Source organism: Vicia villosa, unplaced genomic scaffold, assembly GCF_029867415.1.
Source record: "Vicia villosa cultivar HV-30 ecotype Madison, WI unplaced genomic scaffold, Vvil1.0 ctg.000073F_1_1, whole genome shotgun sequence".
In the NCBI taxonomy this organism is placed as follows: Eukaryota; Viridiplantae; Streptophyta; class Magnoliopsida; order Fabales; family Fabaceae; genus Vicia; species Vicia villosa.
Genome location: NW_026704997.1, coordinates 262441 through 282599, shown reverse-complemented (window position 1 = coordinate 282599; position 20159 = coordinate 262441). Strand labels below are relative to the sequence as shown.

The window sequence follows — 20159 nt, the reverse complement described above, 5'->3', positions numbered from 1 at the left end:
CGTTCTCAAGAGTGTTGTTACCTTTGCTAATGACACTGTTAATTTGCAGGATCAGCCTTTGGGACCGATGATTGGTTTGGATGTGAGTCAATATGGTGTCACTTTTCTCTTTCATATAATGATATTTTCAACGCAAAATCCATATTATATCAAAATCTTCTATTCAATAATATAATTCATTTGCATGCACGCGTGGACGACTATTCTGATAGATGAAACCATGACTACAATTCTTATGCACATGACTCTGTTCAAGAGACAAAAACTGCAATAGTTATTGTTTCAATGCATTAAAATACAGCTATAAACGTATGAATGAGAAAGACACCAACCCAATTTTCATGATCACCAATTTATGTGTCATTTCATGTAGAATTGAAAAAATTAAACTGCTTAATGGTTATCTCAACTCTAATTCCAAATTCATGGACTTTGAATATTTGATCAAGAAAAATATGTTGTTAGGTATATATTAATTTAAAGCATTATAACCATGAATCATGATCTAAATAAAGTTATCTAATGCAATTATATCATCTTCCAACTCATCCCTGTATTTTTAACTTGGCATCACATGGATAAACAGCATCTCTGCATGTTGCTAATATAAAATTTCAGACACTGCTAATCATGCATCTTAATGTCTATTTTATCATTTGTTTGCAGAAGAAGAAGCTATTCTATTCTAAAGTAGCATGCAGTCTTTGAACTTGTCTTCCGTCAGTGGATCAATTGGAGGCAAGAGGAATCTTCTTGTTAAGGTATCAATACAATTAGTACATTCTGATGACTATATTTTACAGTGTCCTCAACTTCATATCAATTATTTAATCAATATTCATTGTTAATATAATGCATGTTAGCTCCTAATTTTAATACTAATTCAATGGTTCTCGGTAGATGAAACACAGCTAGCTTCTTTATCTCTATTATTAGCATATAAAATTTGTGAATGAATATGTGCAAAGTTTTCATTTATTCATGGGCCCAATACAAGTTTTGAGATTGACAACTCTGATATGCATTTAAATTGACTTTGAGTATCATGTTGGCATGCTTAATTTTTGCGAAGGTTAACAATTATTTTATTTTTCATCCATCATTATATTTTTTTACCAAAAAGAGAAACATAAATTTATCAAGTGAAAAAATTTGTTGAAAGATAAGATTTTGAAGGGAACTAAGCAAAAGAGATAGATGTTGAAATAATAAGGGTTAGATCCCTAGATAATAATATTCACATAAAAAAGAAGATATAATCACAATCATGTACATTTATGTAACACTCATGGTGCAAAATTTGAGTGCACAATAATCATTTAGACACTATGATTAGTGGTTGAAGATGTTAAGAAGTGAAACTCTATTTCTAATTAATTTTCTTGATATTTGTTCAACTCCTGTTTCTAGATCTTGAATGCACATCTCCAAATCTTCCAAATGACTCTGAAAATTTTCAGTAGATGAAGACTTGTGGCTGATGAGAGACAACAAAGCTGCATCCACTTTCTCAAATTCATTTGTGTCTGAATTTTGAGAGTCACAAACTACTCTTTTAGAATGCATCAACTTGGATATTGCTGACCATCTTCTGTTATTTGAGTGTCCTTTTGGATTACAGATAAACAGCAACAAATGTTCAAGTGAGGTTATAGTGATTGTTTCTGCTTCTTTCAAGAATCCTAACATAGGTGATGAGTTATTGTCTTTGTTGTTTGAAGAAGAAGCAATCAACTTCGTTGCTTTCAAATTTGCCAACGCCTTCCGAATTTGCTTCTTCATGTTCTTCCTCAAAGCCATGTATTTTACACACTCAACTTTGAATCCGGTTTCAATTCCTCTCTTTCTTCTGATGACTGATTGTAGTTCATGCATGTTTTCCTTTGATAGCAAAAGGCATTCCTTAGCTATACTGCAGATATCCAAGATCCTAAGTGATCCTTCTAGTAGGTCATCGACACATTTTTCATTGCACTCCTGTGCTAAGGTTTGTTGTCCAATTGGCAATTGAAGCAACATATCAATGCAGTCATGCAAGTCCTGCATGCCATTAAGTTTGTTGGATATCGAAGATGATGACTCTGAAGAGGCACCTTCGGAAGTCTTCAATCTCTGCAAATGGTCCTCAAATTGTGATATAAGAGGGTGAGATGTGGATGGTAAGCTGTTACTGCGAAGATGCAAAGAGCTTTTTGTGTTTGTTTCAATGATTGCCATTTTTTCTTCTCAGAAAGCAGAAGTTTAGAAGGTGAAAATATACAAGAGTTTATTTGAATACTTGAGTTTTGGTTGGCTTTTTTGCTTCATATATATAGCAAACAAATGAAGGAGACAAGAAGAATATTTTTGTTTCTTAAATGTCACCTAATTAGTATGTATTGATATCATCTTGATTTGGATCTCGGCTACCTCACCATGATCTGTCAATACTCTCCAACTCATCCTTCAATTGTTTTCTTGGGAATTGCGTTGATTCTTACAAAATGATATTTTTACAATATAATACTCAGAAATGCATTATGAATGCATTGTTAATGGAGCTTTAGTTGTAAGATGAAAAGATGCTGTTTTAAAGCATGACTATCTTTTAGTCTATGAAATTTGTCTGCCTGCAACAGGACATATCGAAGACAACGAAAGTCTCTTGATCTTCAGCTACTGACATTGTTATATTGGTTACTTGGTGGCGATGTTTATGCAGTGTACCCAGCTAGACACCTATTAGTATATACCATTTTGTTTGTTGCAGTTACATGTCTCATTAAGGTGTGAAAAGAGCAGTTGATGCATGGTGGGTTGCAGAAGTTCCCGTTGGAAACAATAATATTTAAAGAGTATTATTACTTTTTTCATCAACTTGTTATGATTAATAATTTCTTGTAGCCTTTCCTATGTTCCTGTTGGTTTGAAAATTAAGACAGATAAAAAACATGTGTACTTTGGTTTCATGCCATTTTTATAATATTTTGTAGAGATTGTCTCACCTCTCAATTGAGTTTAAGAGGTGTAGTGAAGGGACAGATTAGATTAGCTGAAAGTTTTGCCCCTTTGACCCTAAGTTCAGTAACCTTCAAGTTTCAACTATCTTTTGCCGCTCACAATTTGTATTAAAAAGAGTGCTTTTATATTTTCAGTTACCTACAGGTTTCCACACAAGTTTTTCTGGGTCTTGTCTGAAAGGAGGTATTTGAATATATTTGGAGTTGGACTAGAGAAAAATGGAAGGGCAGCCAAATTTATTTGGCATCTCACTCGGTCATCAAACTGTTATCATGATTTGACTTCTCTAAATTGAGTAGAGTGTAAAGTGAGCCAAACCCAACTAAGGTAATTCAAATCTAAAGGAAGGCAATCTAAGTCTAATATAAAGAATTTAGATTTACAAATATAAATCGACCACAATGCCATTGAATCCAATTTATAAAAATATCAATACCGTATAATTAAAAAAAAATCAAATTCCGATCATGAACTCAGCTCAACGTTCATTCTGCTCTCCACAATCAAAACCAAGGAGGCTAGGGTTCCCAAATTTGGAGGAAAAAAGCGATACTGGTGTGGCAACAAGCTGCGAGTTATTGACATCATTTTTTTTCTCTGTCAAATTACTAGCTTAGTTTTAGCATTTAATTGATGAAGATGAGGGGAGCCATTTCATGCTCATGCATAATCCCTAAATGGCTGATACTGAAGGACATAGGAATGCCTTTAGTTAGCTTGTGTAATTAGTTTTGGAACTGATTTTGAGTTTCTTTTGGTTGCATTTGATGAATATTGATGCATATTTTTAACTTGGCATTACACGGATAGGTGTCCGCTTTGCATGTCGCAGGTATAAAATTTCAATATCTAAAGATCATGCATTGTATTGGCAATTATATATTTTGTTTGCAGAAGGATAAGCTATTCTACTAACAAATTGCATGCAGTCTTTGAATTGGTCAACCTTCAGAGGATCAATTAGGGGCAAGGGGAATCTTCTTGTTCTGGTATCAATACATGATGATGACAATATTTAACTTCCTCTAATGACCTATCCTTCAATTTATCATAATAAATTTATTAAAATTTGATGCTCTATATAATCTTAATCAAGTGCCTAACCAAAATCTCAAGCCTTTCTTCAGTTTTGAATAACCAACTCCAGTTTCTCCAAAGTGGTTTTGCAGCTTTTTCTTGTTTACAAATTTATTTGATTGCAATGCTTCATTATGTCTGACAAATTCACTTTTAACTACCAATTTTTTTGGTCTGCATTAGCTTGGAAATCAAAAGGAAACTGCTACTTACTTTGATTCTGTTGTTCATGAGGTAAATTGCATCAGGATATTTTCTCATGTTGTAATAAGCTAATCGAAGGTACCTTCCTTTCAATGTTATTTTCTCATTATATATTACGAGTCTTGGATAGAAAAGGAATCTAATCTTAAACATACATCAATAAGTGCCAACTAAGCAAGATTAGATCTTAACATTATCAAAAAAGTGTTTTTGAGTAGTGTCTCACATCAGGAAACTGTCAACTGTAATATTTTGTTTTATGTTTTTGCGCTCTCACTTCCATGATTAAGATAATTTCAATGCAAGTATTCACATTCTATATAAAACTTGCATTCAATAATACAGTTCATCTGCACGCATGCATGCACGTGTAGACTACTTTGTTGCATAAACAATGGCTGCAATTCTTCTGCGCATGTCTATGTTGCAGAGACAAGATTTGCAGTAATTATTGTTTCCATGCATTAAAATAAAGCTATAAACGTGTGAATGAAAAAGAGACCAACCCAGTTGTATTTTCTTGAAGTCATGATGTTTCTGATACACGCACCTTCCAACTCATCCGTTTATTTTTTAATTTGACGTCAAATAGATAAACAGCATCTCTGCATGTTGCTAATATAAAATTTCAATCTCTGCAGATCATGCACCTTATAGCCATTATATCATTTGTTTGTAGAAGAAGAAACTATTTTCTATTCTAAAGAAGATTGCAGTCTTTGAACTTGTCTGCTTTCCATGGATCAATCTGGAACAAGAGGAATCTTCTTGTTTGAGTATCAATACAATTAAGACATGATTATGGCCATATTACAACTTCATATCTATTATTTAATCAATATTCATATAATGCATGTTAGCTCCTCATTTTAATACTGATTAGCTGGTACTCAGTAGATGAAACTTAACTAGGTTATTCATCTCTATTATCAGCATACAAACATGGGATGATATGCAAAGTTTTTATTTAATTATGAACCCAATGAGAGTTTTGAGATTGACAACTAGGATATGGATACTTAAGTTGCAGAAGTTTATAATTATTTTATTTGACTTCTCTTCCTCTTTTTCCATTCTTCATTTTACTTTTTACCAAAACGAGACATATAAATTTTATTAATTAGTTACTTTACTTCACTTATTTCCTTGGAGAATATTTGAAAGAAAAATGAAATTGAAAGAAAGATTTTGAAGGAAACTGTGCAAGAGAGATGATGTTAAAGTAATAAGGGTTTGATCCCTAGATAATAGTATTCAGTATTAAAAAGAAGATATATTCACATTCATTTACAATTGTGTACTGTAACACTCTTGGGGGAAAATTGAGTGCGCAAAAATCATATAGACACTACGATTAATGATTGAATATGTTAAGAAGTGAAACTCTATTTCTTATTAATTTTCTTGATATTTGTTCAACTCCTATTTCTAGATCTTGAATGCATATCTCCAAATCTTCCATATGACTTTGAAAAGTTTCAGTAGATGAAGACTCATAGATGATGAGGGACTGTAAGTATGATTCCACCTTCTTAAATTCATTTGGCTCTGATTCTAGAGAGTCACAAACTGCTCTTTTAGAATGCATCAACTTAGATATTGTTGACCATCTTCTGTACTTTGTGCATCCTTTAGGATCAGAGATAAATAGCAACAGATGTTCTAGTGAGCACAGGGTGACTAATTCTGCTTCTTTCAAAATTCCAAACATGGTCGAAGAGTTATGGTTTTTGTTGTTTGAGGAAGAAGCCATTAACTCATGCTTCATTGCTTTCAAATTTAACAACGCCTTTCGAATCTGCTTCTTTATGTTTTTCCTCAAAGCCATGTATTTTTCACCCTCAACTTTAAATCTAGTATCATTGCCTCTTCTTCTGATGACTGACTGTAGTTCATGAATGTTTTCCTTTGATAGCAAAAGGCAATCCTTAGCTATACTGCTTATATCCAAGATCCTAAGTGATCCTTCTAGTAGGTCATCGACACAATTTTTATTGCACTCTTGTGCTAAGGCTAGTTTTTCAAAATGCAATTGAAGTAACTTATCAATGCAGTCTTGCATATCTTGCGCGCCATTAAGTTTGTTGCATATTGAAGACGATGACACTGTAGAGGTACTTTCAACACTCTTTAGTCTGTGCAAATTATCCTCAAATTGTGATACAAGAGGATGCGGTGTGGAGGGTAAGCTGTTGCTTCGAAGATGTAGAGAGCTCTTTATGTTTGCTTCAAAGACTGTCATATTTACTTTGCAGAGAAGCTTAGAAGGTTATAAGGTTAGAGGGTGAGTTTGTTTCAAAATTTGAGTTTTCGTTGGCTTTTTTGCCTCATATATATAGCAAACTAAGCAACAAATTAAAGGAGACAAGAGGAATATTTATGTTCTTCAAATGTCACGTAGTTTTGATTTTTATGCAATTATATCATCTTGATTTGGATCTTAGCAACCTCACCACCGTGCTTCTCTGCATTAAGCTTCCAACTCATCCCTAAATATATTACTTGGAAACCACATGGACTCTTTCAAAATGGCATCTTTGCAATATAATAAGTTTTAGTCTAAGAAATTGTCTGCCTGAAACAAACATAATGAAGGCAAGGGAAGTCTCAATCTTCAGCTACTTCTTGGTGGCGATGTTTATGCAGTGTCCCCAGCTAGAGACTTATTAATTTATGTTACCATTTTGTTTGTTGCTATTATCTGTCTCGTTAACATGTGTAAAACTAATTTATGCTACCATTATAAGAGAGGAAATCTAATTTAAGCCAAAACCCAAGTAAGACGATCCATATCTAAAGGAAGGAAATCTAAGTCTAATATATAAAGAATTTAGGTTTACAAATATCGAAAGAATAAAATTGGAAGAACCAAAAGACATTTGTCCTATCAGTATGTTTCTATACAGTTTGATACTGATGCTGTTTTGGGTGTATTTTATGTGGCTAGCTGTGTGCTGTATTTCTATGGTTGCTACTTGCTATTGATGTTTTTGGTGTTTTTGGTTGTGGATCAATGTGTAAGTCACCCTATGCTTTCGTTTATCAGATGTTACAGAACTATTGTATTTTATTTTATGCATAACCTTTCTACACCTTGGACTAAATATACCAATTTATGAGTCCAGTAAATATATCGACAGTCTCTGATCAAGATATAGTAGAAGATTTATCTTTTTTATTGATTCCATTTGAGTTCTGGTGCTGTTTCATGGCAATTCATTTATTCTCGCATGAAATATAGATCTCTACTTGATGCATGATGCTATTTTGAATTGATACCACCACTTGTATCTGTCTTTTCCTGTAAGTTGCATGTGTTACTTTTACTAATGACTATGTTACTTTACAGGATTGAACTTCGGGATGGTTGATTGGTGTCTAATGCGAGTCAAATGGTTTCTATTATCTTTGCCAAAACATGAACATGCCGTAGTTGGGTCAGTCTTCCCAGACTTCAATTATTGGCGCCTAGTCTTTCCAAATAATCTGACCAACCATTGAATAGACTATGTGCCAATACCATTAGAGGATTAGACCAAAGAGCTGGTTTCTTTACCACTTTTAAGAATGTAGTTCCTTTGTTTTTTATTGAGTTTGAATTTGACCAGACAGGTTTTGAGTTGAAGATAATAGGTTCTTGTCATGTCTTCAAACATACCTTGTTGGAAGAGACTTGGATTGGGGTTTGTGGGCATTTCTTGGAGGTATTATGTTAGAGGAGACAAAGTCCAACTTGATGAATCAATTGGTGTAGTAGATGCTACTAGGCAAGGGCTTAGATACCTAATTTCACTACCAAGTTCCAACTTTTGCAATGGAAAAATTAAGGTGAGGACAGAGGATATTATTAATAAACATAGCTCAATTATACGCGGCAACGACTCTATCTATCTTTTTATAGGAAAAGAAAACCCTCATACTTGCTAGTTTGAATTATTATTGAAACAGTTAGCACCTGTGCAGAACTCGTCCACTAGTTTAAATTAGAGTAAAGACTCATTTGGGCCATTGAATTTGTGAGGTGCTGCTAGGATAGTCTCTGAATATATAAAAAAAATACAAAAATCCACAAAAGTTTCTTTCATTAGTGAGATTGATCATCAAATCTTTCTTCCGGCCAATTTGGCCATAATATCAAGTTATGGAAGAGTTGTAAAATTTGTATGGTACACGGTTCATACTTCTTTTGCAAACAACTTACTGAATAGCAGGGAATATAGACTATAAAGATACAAATTTGCACGGATTGTAACATCAAGCACCAGTGGTCTAGTGGTAGAATAGTATATCTGTTTGCAGTAGCCAAAGCTTCTGCACAATATAAACTCGGCTTAAAAAATGCTATGCTCTGTATGTACTAATCTTTCTGCTAAGAGCACGCTCGAAGGGGTGAGTGATAGGGAGATTGTTGGTGATGATGAGATGGAAGAAGTGGTTATTTCTATTCTCTTTAGATCATGCAACTTAACGGCTATTATATCATATGGTTGCAGAATAAGAAGCTATTTTCTATTCTCAAATAGCATGCATTATTTTGAATTTGTCTGCTTTGAGTGGATCAATTGGAAGCACGAGGAATCTTCTTGTCCTGGTATTAATACAATTAGTACATTATGATGACTATACTTTGCAGTGTCCCAAACTTCATATCTATTGTTTAATCAATTATTATTATAATGCATGTTAACTCCTAATTTTAATACTAATTTGATGGTCCTCGTAGATGAAACACAACTAGCTTATTTATCGCTATTATTAACATATATACAACTTTAGAACACATAAGGTTTTGTATTTAATCATGAACCTAATGGCAGTTTTGAGATTGACAACTAGGATATGTATTTAAGTTGACCTTGAGATTCACATGGGCATAATGCATAGAAATAGTAATCACATTTATATGCGACTGAGTTAATAGATTAAATTTTATTAATCAGTTACTTAATTACTTCTTTGGTGACTCTTGAAGTGAAAAAGTGAAATTGAAAGATAAATATTTTGAAGGGAACTGATCAAGAGAGATAGATGTTGAACTAATAAGATGTATTCACATTCATGTACAGATATGTAAGCATGTAACACTCATTGGGGGAAAATTGAGTGCACAAAAATCATATAGACACTATGATTAATGGTTGAATATGTTAAGTAGTGAAACTCTATTTCTAATTAATTTTCTTGACATGCCCTCAACTCCTATTTCTAGATCTTGAATGCACATCTCCAAATTTTCCAGTTGACTTTGAACATTTTCAGGACATGGAAGCTTGTTGCTGATGAGTGGCTGCAAAGCTGCATCCACCTTTTCAAATTCATTTGTGTCTGATTCTTGTGAGTCACAAACTACTCTTTTAGAATGCATCAACTTGGATATTGCTGACCATCTGCAGTTTTTTGATTGTCCTTTTGGATCTGAGATAAACAGCAACAGATGTTCTAGTGAGGTTATAGTGATTGTTTCTGCTTCTTTCAAGAATCCTAGCATAGTTGATGAGTTATTGTCTTTGTTGTTTGAGGAACAAGCAATCAACTTCATTGCCTTCAAATTTGCCAATGCCTTCCGAATTTGCTTCTTCATGTTCTTTCTCAAAGCCATGTATTTTACACCCTCAACTTTGAATCCGGTTTCAATTCCTCTCTTTCTTCTGATGACTGATTGTAGTTCGTGCGTGTTTTCCTTTGATAGCAAAAGGCATTCCTTAGCTATACTGCAGATATCCAAGATCCTAAGTGATCCTTCTAGTAGGTCATCGACACATTTTTCATTGCACTCCTGTGCTAAGGCTTGTTGTCCAATTGGCAATTGAAGCAACATATCAATGCAGTCCTGCAAGTCCTGCATGCCATTAAGTTTGTTGCCTACCGAGGATGATGACACTGAACAGGTGCCTTCAGAACTCTTCAATCTCTGCAAATTGTCCTCAAATTGTGATACAAGAGGGTGAGGTGCGGAGGGTAAGCTGTTGCTGCGAAGATGCAAAGAGCTTTTTGTGTTTGTTTCAATGATTGCCATTTTTCTTCCCAGAAAACAAAAGGTTAGTAGGTGAAAATATACAAGAGTTTAAAACTTGAGTTTTGGTTGGCTCTTTTGCTTCATATATATAGCAAACACATCAAGGGGACAAGAAGAATATTTTTGTTTCTTAAATGTCACCTAATTAGTATGCAATTATATCATCTTCATTTGGATCACAGCTACCTCACGATGATCTGTCAATGGTCTCCATGCACCATTCTTCGAACTTGTCCCTTCTCACAAAATAGCATCTTTACAATTTAATACTTTATGCATAGAAATGCATTATGCATGCATTGTAAATGTATATTTTGTTGGAGGATGAGAAGATGCTGTTTTGTAGCATAATTATCTTTTAGTTTATGAAGTTGTCTGCCTGCACTAGGACATATTGAAGGCATGGGAAGTCTGATTCTTCAGCCACTGTCAGATTGGTTACTTCTTGGTGGCGATGTATATGCAGTGTCCCCAGCTAGACACTCTAATAATTTATGTTACCATTTTGTTTGTTGCAGCTACTTGTCTCATTAACATGTGAAAAAAGCGATTGATGCGTGATGGTATGTAGAAGTACCAAGGAGAATGGGATTAGAAGAACCTAGAGATTTTTGTCCAATTATCATATATCTGTCAATAATTTCTGGCTTCATACTTTTCTCATTATTATTTCTCATATATATAGAAGTTACAAGGCTATACCGGTAATTACACTAAATAATTACATTTAAACAAATCAATTCTCCCTTATTCTAGGAACAAACCCTTATTCTAGGAACAAACCCATTCTTATTCACAATATCTATTGTATTGTTTGGGTGATACCACCACTTGTATTTGTCCTTCTTTGTCCATCCATCTCAGCTGCATGTCATTTATGTGTGATCTGGATGTCCATTTTATTTTGTGTTGATCAGTCGATTGACTCGTTCTCACGACTATTGTTACCTTTACTAATGATACTGTTAATTTGCAGGATCAGACTTCGGGATGGATGATTGCGTTGAATGTGAGTTAAATGGTTTCATTTTTCTGTTTCACTTCCATGATATTATATCCAATTCTTGCATCAATAATGTAATTCATTTGCATGCACGTGTGGACTATTCTGAAAGATGAAACCATGACTGCAATTCTTATATGCACATGTTTCTATTGAAGAGACAAGAACTGCATTAGTTATTGTTCAATGCATTAAAATAAAGCTGTAAACTTGTGAATGAAAACACCAACCCAATTTTCATGATCACCAATATGTGTTTTTTATGCATCTCATTTCGTGTCTAATTTAAAAAATTAAACTGCTTAATGGTTAACAGATATGAGATCTCAAGTCTCAACTCTGATTCAAAAACATGTAGTTAGGTATATATTAATTTAAAGCATTATAACCATGATCTAATAAAATTATCTAAAGCAATTATATCATGTTGATTTGATTCTCATCTTCCAACTCACATGGATAAACAGCATCTCTGCAAATTAGGGGTGTTCAAAAATATGGTTAACTAAATTGTATACTAGAACTGAATTGTTTTGCACCATTAAAAAACTGAACCACTTAAATGGTTAATGAACTGAACCATTTAATTTAAACAATTCAATTTCAGTTTAAAACCGGTTTAGAACCAGTTTCGTTTTATAAATTGGTTCGAAAATATTTGTTTTTTTCCTAAAGCCAAAAATAATAATTTAGCACAAAAAAAATTTTAAAAATATTTATTTTCCTGAAAATTAAAAAAATCTAAAAAATAATTTTTTTCCTAGAAAATTAAAAAATATTTATTTTCCTGAAAATTAAAAAAACTAAAAATTAGGCCTCATTCGATCATTCTTAGCATCATTTTGGAACAGTGGACTCTTGTTTGATAAAATAATTATTTTTCTTGCGGAAACAGGATCATTTTTCTTAAAAGAAATCATTTTCCTTAAACAGTGCATAGGTTGATAAAATAAAAAACAATTATATTCTTAAGATAAGTTTCGAATAGGAGATTCTTGTTTGTTGCAAAACAAAAACCATGCCATAAATACAGAGCACCGGAGCACATAAAAACCAAAAAACCAAATTATTATTATTATTATATATATATATATATATATATATATATATATATATATATATATATATATATATATATATATATATATATATATATATATATATATATATATATATAAAGACAAAAAAGAGAGGGAGATAAATTATAAAAAAAAAAACAATTTTAAAAAATAATTTATAAAATAAATTTGACTTTTAAATATAAACTGGTTTTAAACTAGTTTATAACTAGAAATTGATTGTAAACCAATTTATATATACAATCTGGTTCAAAACCAATTTAAAACTGAATTGAAACTGTTTTAACAGTTAATCGATTTTTTATTAAAGTGGTTTTTAAAAACTGAACTGAACCATTAATTTGGTTCAGTTCAGTGCAGTTCTTGAACCACGAACACCCCTACTGCAAATGATGCAGTCTTTGAACTTGTCTGCCTTCAGTGGATCAATTGTAAGCAAGAGGAATCTTCTTGTTTAGGCATCAATACAATCAGTACATTATGATGGCTATATTTTAGTGTCCCCAACTTCATATCAATTATTTAATCAATATTCATTGTTAATATAATGCATGTTAGCTCCTAATTTTAATACTAATTCAATGGTTCTCGGTAGATGAAACACAGCTAGCTTCTTTATCTTTATTATTAGCATATAAAATATGTGAATATGTGCAAAGTTTTATTTAATCACGGGCCTAATGAAAGTTTTAAGATTGACAACTCTGATATGCATTTAAATTGACTTTGAGTATCATGTTGGCATACTTAATGTTTTCATCCTTCATTATATTTTTTACCAAAAAGGAAACATAAATTATCAAGTGAAAAAGTTTGTTGAAAGATAAGAATTTGAAGGGAACTAAGCAAAAGAGATAGATGTTGAAATAATAAGGGTTTGATCTCTAGATAATAATATTCACATAGTAAAAAAAAGATATAATCACAATGATGTACATTTATGTAACACTCATGGTGCAAAATTGAGTGCACAATAATCATATGGACACTATGGTTAGTGGTTAAATATGTTAAGAAGTGAAACTCTATTTCTAATTAATTTTCTTGATATTTGTTCAACTCCTGTTTCTAGATCTTGAATGCACATATCCAAATCTTCCATATGACTTTGGAAAATTTCAGCAGATGAAGACTTGTGGCTGATGAGAGACAACAAAGCTGCATCCACTTTCTCAAATTCATTTGTGTTTGAATCTTGAGAGTCACAAATTACTCTTTTAGAATGCATCAACTTGGATATTGCTGACCATCTGCGGTTTTTTGATTGTCCTTTTGGATCTGAGATAAACAGCAATAAATGTTCTAGTGAGGTTATAGTGATTGTTTCTGCTTCTTTCAAGAATCCTAGCATAGGTGATGAGTTATTGTCTTTGTTGTTTGAGGAAGAAGCAATCAACTTCATTGCTTTCAAATTTGCCAAAGCCTTCCGAATATGCTTCTTCATGTTCTTTCTCAAAGCCATGTATTTTACACCCTCAACTTTGAATCCGGTTTCATTTCCTCTCTTTCTTCTTATGACTGACTGTAGTTCATGTGTGTTTTCCTTTGATAGCAAAAGGCATTCCTTAGCTATACTGCAGATATCCAAGATCCTAAGTGATCCTTCTAGTAGGTCATCGATACATTTTTCATTGCACTCTTGTGCTAAGGTTTGTTGTTCAATTGGTAATTGTAGTAAGTTATCGACGCAATCATGCAAATCCTGCATGCCATTAAGTTTGTTGCATATCAAAGATGATGACAATGAAGAAGCACCATCCGAAGTCTTCAATCTTTGTAAATTATCCCCAAATTGTGATATAAGAGGGTGAGATGTGGATGGTAAGCTGTTACTGCGAAGATGCAGAGAGCTTTTTGTGTTTGATTCAATGATTGCCATTTTTTTCTCAGAAAGGAGAAGTTTAGAAGGTGAAAATATACAAGAGTTTTTTGAATACTTGAGTTTTGGTTGGGTTTTTTGCTTCATATATATAGCAAACAATTCAAAGAGACATGAAGAATATTTTTGTTTGTTAAATGTCACCTAATTATTATGCAATGATATCATCTTGATTTGGATCTCGGCTACCTCACCATGATCTGTCAATACTCTCCATGCACCAAGCTTCCAACTCATCCCTCAATTGTTTTCTTTGGAATTGCGTTGATTCTGACAAAGTGGCATCTTTACAATATAATACTGAGAAATGCATTATGCATGCATTGTTAATGTAGGTTTAGTTGGAAGATGAGAAGATGCTGTTTTAAATCATGATTATCTTTTAGTATATGAAATTGTCTGCCTGCAACAGGACATATTGAAGGCAAGGAAAGTCTCTTGATCTTCAGCTACTTGTTGGTGGCGATGTTTATGCAGTGTTCCCAGCTAGACACCTATTAGTTTATGTTACCCTTTTGTTGTTGCAGGACTTGTCTCATTAACATGTGAAAAAACTAATTGATGCATGTTGTACTCATGTGATTAATAAAATTAGGATAGTCTAAGAGTTGTTGTGAAGGGAAAAATTGAAAGGAGAGAGAGATTAGCTTAGAGTTTTTTATAATTCTCTTTGAACCTAAGTATAGTAACTTTTAAATATCAACTATCTTTTGCTGCTCACATTTTGCATTTACAATTAAAGTTATCTATAGGTTTCTACAAAAAATTCTTGAGTCTTGTTTGAAAAGAGAAATTTGAATGAAAGAGCAACCAAATTTCTTTGGCATTTCACTCATCTATCAAACAGTTATAGTGATTTGACTTTTCAAAATTGAGGATAATGTAAAGTGAGAAAATCAAAGTTGTTATTTTAAAGAAAGCATGCATGGTTTGTTATAACGTACTTAATAGTAGTCATCTTTGATTTGTTAATCCCTTTAGTGTTTAGATAGAAGACTCTTAAAAAGAAACTTGTCGGTGAGCTTGTGAAAAACAGGTTCAATTGTGTTAGACTAACATATGCAATTTATATGTAGACATGACACTTTTATTGATTTGGATCTCCTACACAACTTAGAGACACTTACAACAGTTTCTCATATATATATATATATATATATATATATATATATATATATATATATATATATATATATATATATATATATATATATATATATATATATATATATATATATATATATATACACTCAGATATTTTTGTAGCATCGCAATATTCAAAGACTAAATAGTTGTATTAGTGGTCTGCACTACAATAAATTGTACATTTCGTAACAATATTTTATTTTGGACAATTAATCCATTGTGGTAAAATCAATTTTCATTGACGCCTTTCTTTTTAACTTTTAGTTCACATTTTATCTCGCTCAAAGCACCCAACCGTAGTGAAATGTGGCATGTTCCTTTAGTTTTTATTTTTAATTTAAAATTATATAACTTTTCCTCGCGGTTATGTTTACCAACTGCGGGAAAATGTCTCTCAAGGACAGTCCCTTTATGGGACATGCTTCGAATATTAGTACTAGTAGTTTTGTTTTTTATTCAATGTTGTTTCTTTTCTAAGTTTTTATTATTTATTATTATCTTTTTGAGCTGCAATGCCTTTCCAATTTTTACTATCTCGAAAATCTTAGTTTTAAAGATTAATGTTATGATTCAAACATATTGTTTACTTGATAAAGTGAAATTTAACATTAATCTTCAAATCGAAAATTTCAAAGTCAGTAAAAAAAATAAAAAAGAAAGAATGTCCGTATAAGAGTATAAACGACACAAATCTTGAAATGTAAAATTGGCTAAAAAGAGAAGAGAAAATTTATCATGAAAAAAGAAAAAACCTCAAAAAATTTGGTAATTCATGCATAAATTTATTACTATATATCTTAAATATACTCCATCCGTTTCATAATAAGAGCATCTCCAATGGTGCAACCCATTATTTGGTTCTTTGTGGGACCCATTAGTCCACATCATCTTGAAGCAACTCACTCCAATTTTCACTCCAATGGTGTAATTCAAAAGAACTCATATTGGGTCCCACAATTTTCCTTTGTATAATAATATTTTATTCATACTAAATTTTATTTGATTTAAAATAATTTTTTAAATTTTAATTAATATAAAATAAATAAAATTAAACATAAAATTTAAAATTATAATTTAAATTAATCTCAAATACATGACATATAATTAGAAACAATAAAAATATAATCAAAACAATAAAAATATAATCAAAACAATAAAAATAAATTACATAACATAATTACTCAAATTTAATTTTCATCGTCCTCATGTCCAAAACGTTCCCAGATATGCTCGACTAGATCTCCTTGAAGTTGGCGATGAACTTGTTTTTCACGAACAGTTGCCCTTCTTTGTAGTCTTGTTGCAAGATTCGGATGAGGACCGTTAAATATTTCAGGCGTTGAGTTGTTGTTACCTCCATTATCGTAACAGTAATCAAAATCACCTCCATATGTGTGTCGTTCGTCTTCGACAATCATGTTGTGCAATATAATGCAAGCATATATGGTATGCTTGAGGGTTTCCATGTGCCAAGCACGCGCTGGACCACGTATTATTGCAAATCGAGATTGAAGCACTCCAAATGCCCGTTCCACATCCTTTCTAGCTGATTCTTGGTGTTGTGCAAATAGTTTTCTCTTTTCTCCTTGCGGCATTGAAATGGTCTTGACAAATGTAGCCCACTCAGGATATATACCATCCGCTAAATAATACCCCATATTATATGGAGTCCCATTGATTGTATATTGCACAGTAGCAGCACGTCCTTCCAAAATATCGTTAAACACATTAGATTGGTTTAGCACATTAATGTCATTGTTTGAACCTGCAATACCAAAAAATGCATGCCAAATCCATAAGTCTTGTGATGCCACTGCTTCAAGCATGATCGTGGGTTTACCATGATCACCTCGACAAAACTGTCCTTTCCACGCAACAGGACAATTCTTCCATTCCCAATGCATACAATCAATGGAACCTAGCATGCCTGGAAATCCACGTGACTCCCCAATTTGTAAAAGATGCTCAACATCATTGTTATTAGGCCTTCTCAAATACTGAGCCCCAAATACCTCATTCACGCCCCTTACGAATCTCTCTAAGCACTCAATTGCAGTGCTTTCACCAATTCGAACATATTCGTCTACAATGTCAGCGGAAGATCCATATGCCAACATACGAATAGCAGAAGTACACTTCTGCAATGGTGAAAGACCCATTTTACCAGTTGCATCGACCCTCATTTGAAAATATTCATCATGATTTCCAAGGGTTTCTACAATTCGAAGAAACAAATGCCTATGCATTCTAAACCTTCTACGGAATTGGGCATCAGTGTATACTGGATTTTCTGAGAAGTAGTCGTTGAATAATCGTATATTCCCTTCTTCACGATTCCGATCTATCACTGATCTTCTTTTTCGCTTTGATGAACTTCCAGATTGATGTTCCTTCTCGAGCATTGACAACAATAGTTCTTCGTCTGTGTTGTCCATAAGTTCTTCTTCAATCACCTCCCAAAAAAGTTTGTTGAGGTTGTTTGAATTGTTTGAATCCATTGAAGTGAGATAAAAGTGATAGAAAAATGATAGAAGAATGAGAGAAGGGTGATAGAAAAGATGATAGAAGAATGATAGATGGTGGTAGAAAAGTGAGAAAAGAATGAAAGTATATATAAGGATAGTTTGAATAACGGCTAGTTTGAATAATAACGGCTAGTTTGAATAGCGGCTAGTTTGAATAATAACGGCTAGTTTGAATAACGGCTAGTTTGAATAATAACGGCTAGTTTGAATAGCGGCTAGTTTGAATAATAACGGCTAGTTTGAATAACGGCTAGTTTGAATAATAACGGCTAGTTTGAATAACGACTAGTTTTGAATAATATTTAAATATAATAAATACTAGAACATTGCATATTATTACAATAATTGTTGATACATAACAAGTACTACGTAATTTTTAAATATAATAAATACTAGAACATTGCATCTTATTACAATAGGGGTTGATACTACATAATATTTAAATATAATAAATACTAGAACATTGCATATTATTACCATCCATATTTTTCTTTTAGGTTATTACAACGTTTTTCATGAAATTCACGTTGATTATCGTTCATCTTAGAAGTGTCTGACATTATGAATTGCATTGCTTCAAACTCCATCTTTTCCTTGACTAATTTGTTTTCTTCCTCCTTAAGTCGTGCAAGGTTTTCCATTACTTCCATTCTTTTATTCATTGTATCAGAAATAACACTAGAAGGAGGTTCAGTTGCATTTGCATTTTCCTTTGCCTTACCTTTTCGTTTTGCCGCCTTTTGTCCCATTGGACGCTCCATTGGAGATGATGAGTTAAACTCATAACTTGAAGGTGTCTCTGAGTTTGGCGATGCCGTGTATGCACCGCTAACAGAATTATTTGTTCTCTTTGAAGAATTTTCAATGGATGCTCCCATCCATTTAGGTTCATCTTTTAAAAGCCGCCATGCATACTCAAGATTGAATGGTGCACCTTCATCTTGTTCAAAAAAAGCATGTGCATTGACTAAGATATCTTTCTCTGATGCCCCACTTTTTTTTTCACGAACAGCTTGTTTGTAACACCCAACAAATTTTTGAACAAGGCCATTTATTCGATGCCATCGAGATTTTAATTGGCCTTGTAGCTTTTCTCGTGACTGCCCACGATATTGGTTATAATTATCGGTGATTCTTAACCAAAAACTATCGACTTTTTGATCAACTCCCACAATTGGATCCTTTGAAATATTGAGCCATGATTGCATAAGAAGTGTATCCTCTTCTCTTGTGAATACCTCTCGAGGTTTTTTTTAACAGAACGCCTTTGTTCTTTTTCAACTGTAATATTTTCAATACCAACTTGAGTTGAAAATTGTGGAACTTGGCATTCAGACATAAACCCATTTGGTGTTTCGGGTTCATGATGAGAAAAATTCATCCCATGAGTATTTATCGGTGGTCTAAAATAGATATTTGGGTTGTTTGGTGGCGGAAAAAATACAGTAGAGTTTGTTGACGGCAAGGGAAATTGAGAATTTTGAGGATTAGAATTTTGCTGATTTTGCATGAGATGGAACATAGATTGTTGAAAATTATATTGATTAGGGTCCATTTGACCTTAACAATAATAATTTGAACAAAAAAGATGAAAAATTTGGTAAAATATATGATCAATTGAAGGCTAATAAGATGAAATTGTGAGAGAAAAAATTAAAATATTAGGAGTAAGGAATAAATTTGTGTGATGAAATTTGACTAACATTTGCTTCTATTTATAACCAAATAAATTATTAAAATAAAAAAATAAAATAAAAAAAACAAAAGAGCCGTTGCATTGCAACTTATTAAAAAAAAAAGAAAAAAAAAGAGCCGTTTGAATAGCACAAGTTTCAATTTATATTAATATTTTATTCAAAGTAACCGTTGTAATGCAATTGCACGCATGCTTGCGTGGCGGAACACTGTTTTTTTCATTTCATTCCAGCTGGCGTACGAAACTGAAATTGCCGGCCGTTGGAGAAGCTCTAAGTGTCTTATTAAGCTCTGCGCGGTTCTTAAGAAAATGATTAGATGCATTGATTTTAATGATAAAATTAGTATAATTTACTAAAATACCCTTATTTATTATAGGTAGTGAAGTAGTTGGAAAATGTGAAAGTTAATAAATAGGGGTATAGTAGTAGAAAAAAATAATAAATGTTGTATTGATATTCTAAAGAGACATTTATTTTGAGACATAAAAATAGTGCAAATGAGACACTTATTATGAGACGGAGGGAGTAATAAT

At 32.6% G+C, this 20159-nt stretch overlaps 6 protein-coding genes across 6 annotated transcripts; all 6 read right to left on the bottom strand.

The window, feature by feature from the left end:
* Positions 1-1275: 1275 nt before the first annotated feature.
* Positions 1276-2432, bottom strand: LOC131623513 (uncharacterized). The gene has a single exon (XM_058894524.1). It carries the CDS (start codon positions 2215-2217, stop codon positions 1333-1335), a length of 885 nt encoding a protein of 294 aa, XP_058750507.1. The 5' UTR covers positions 2218-2432; the 3' UTR covers positions 1276-1332.
* Positions 2433-5635: 3203 nt separating this feature from the next.
* On the bottom strand, positions 5636-6523 carry LOC131623551 (uncharacterized). Its single transcript, XM_058894565.1, has one exon. The coding sequence runs from the start codon at positions 6521-6523 to the stop codon at positions 5636-5638; it is 888 nt and encodes a 295-aa protein (XP_058750548.1).
* Positions 6524-9245: 2722 nt separating this feature from the next.
* On the bottom strand, positions 9246-10035 carry LOC131623480 (uncharacterized). Its single transcript, XM_058894487.1, has one exon. The coding sequence runs from the start codon at positions 9878-9880 to the stop codon at positions 9413-9415; it is 468 nt and encodes a 155-aa protein (XP_058750470.1). The 5' UTR covers positions 9881-10035; the 3' UTR covers positions 9246-9412.
* Positions 10036-13260: 3225 nt separating this feature from the next.
* Positions 13261-14296, bottom strand: LOC131623479 (uncharacterized). Its single transcript, XM_058894486.1, has one exon. It carries the CDS (start codon positions 14256-14258, stop codon positions 13374-13376), a length of 885 nt encoding a protein of 294 aa, XP_058750469.1. The 5' UTR covers positions 14259-14296; the 3' UTR covers positions 13261-13373.
* A 2295-nt stretch (positions 14297-16591) lies between these two features.
* Positions 16592-17902, bottom strand: LOC131623550 (uncharacterized). The gene has a single exon (XM_058894564.1). It carries the CDS (start codon positions 17900-17902, stop codon positions 16592-16594), a length of 1311 nt encoding a protein of 436 aa, XP_058750547.1.
* A 500-nt stretch (positions 17903-18402) lies between these two features.
* On the bottom strand, positions 18403-19484 carry LOC131623548 (glutathione S-transferase T2-like). Its single transcript, XM_058894562.1, has 2 exons — positions 19193-19484; positions 18403-19109 (listed from the first exon to the last, which is right to left on the bottom strand). Exons 1-2 carry the CDS (start codon positions 19482-19484, stop codon positions 18403-18405), a joined length of 999 nt encoding a protein of 332 aa, XP_058750545.1.
* Positions 19485-20159: the final 675 nt, after the last annotated feature.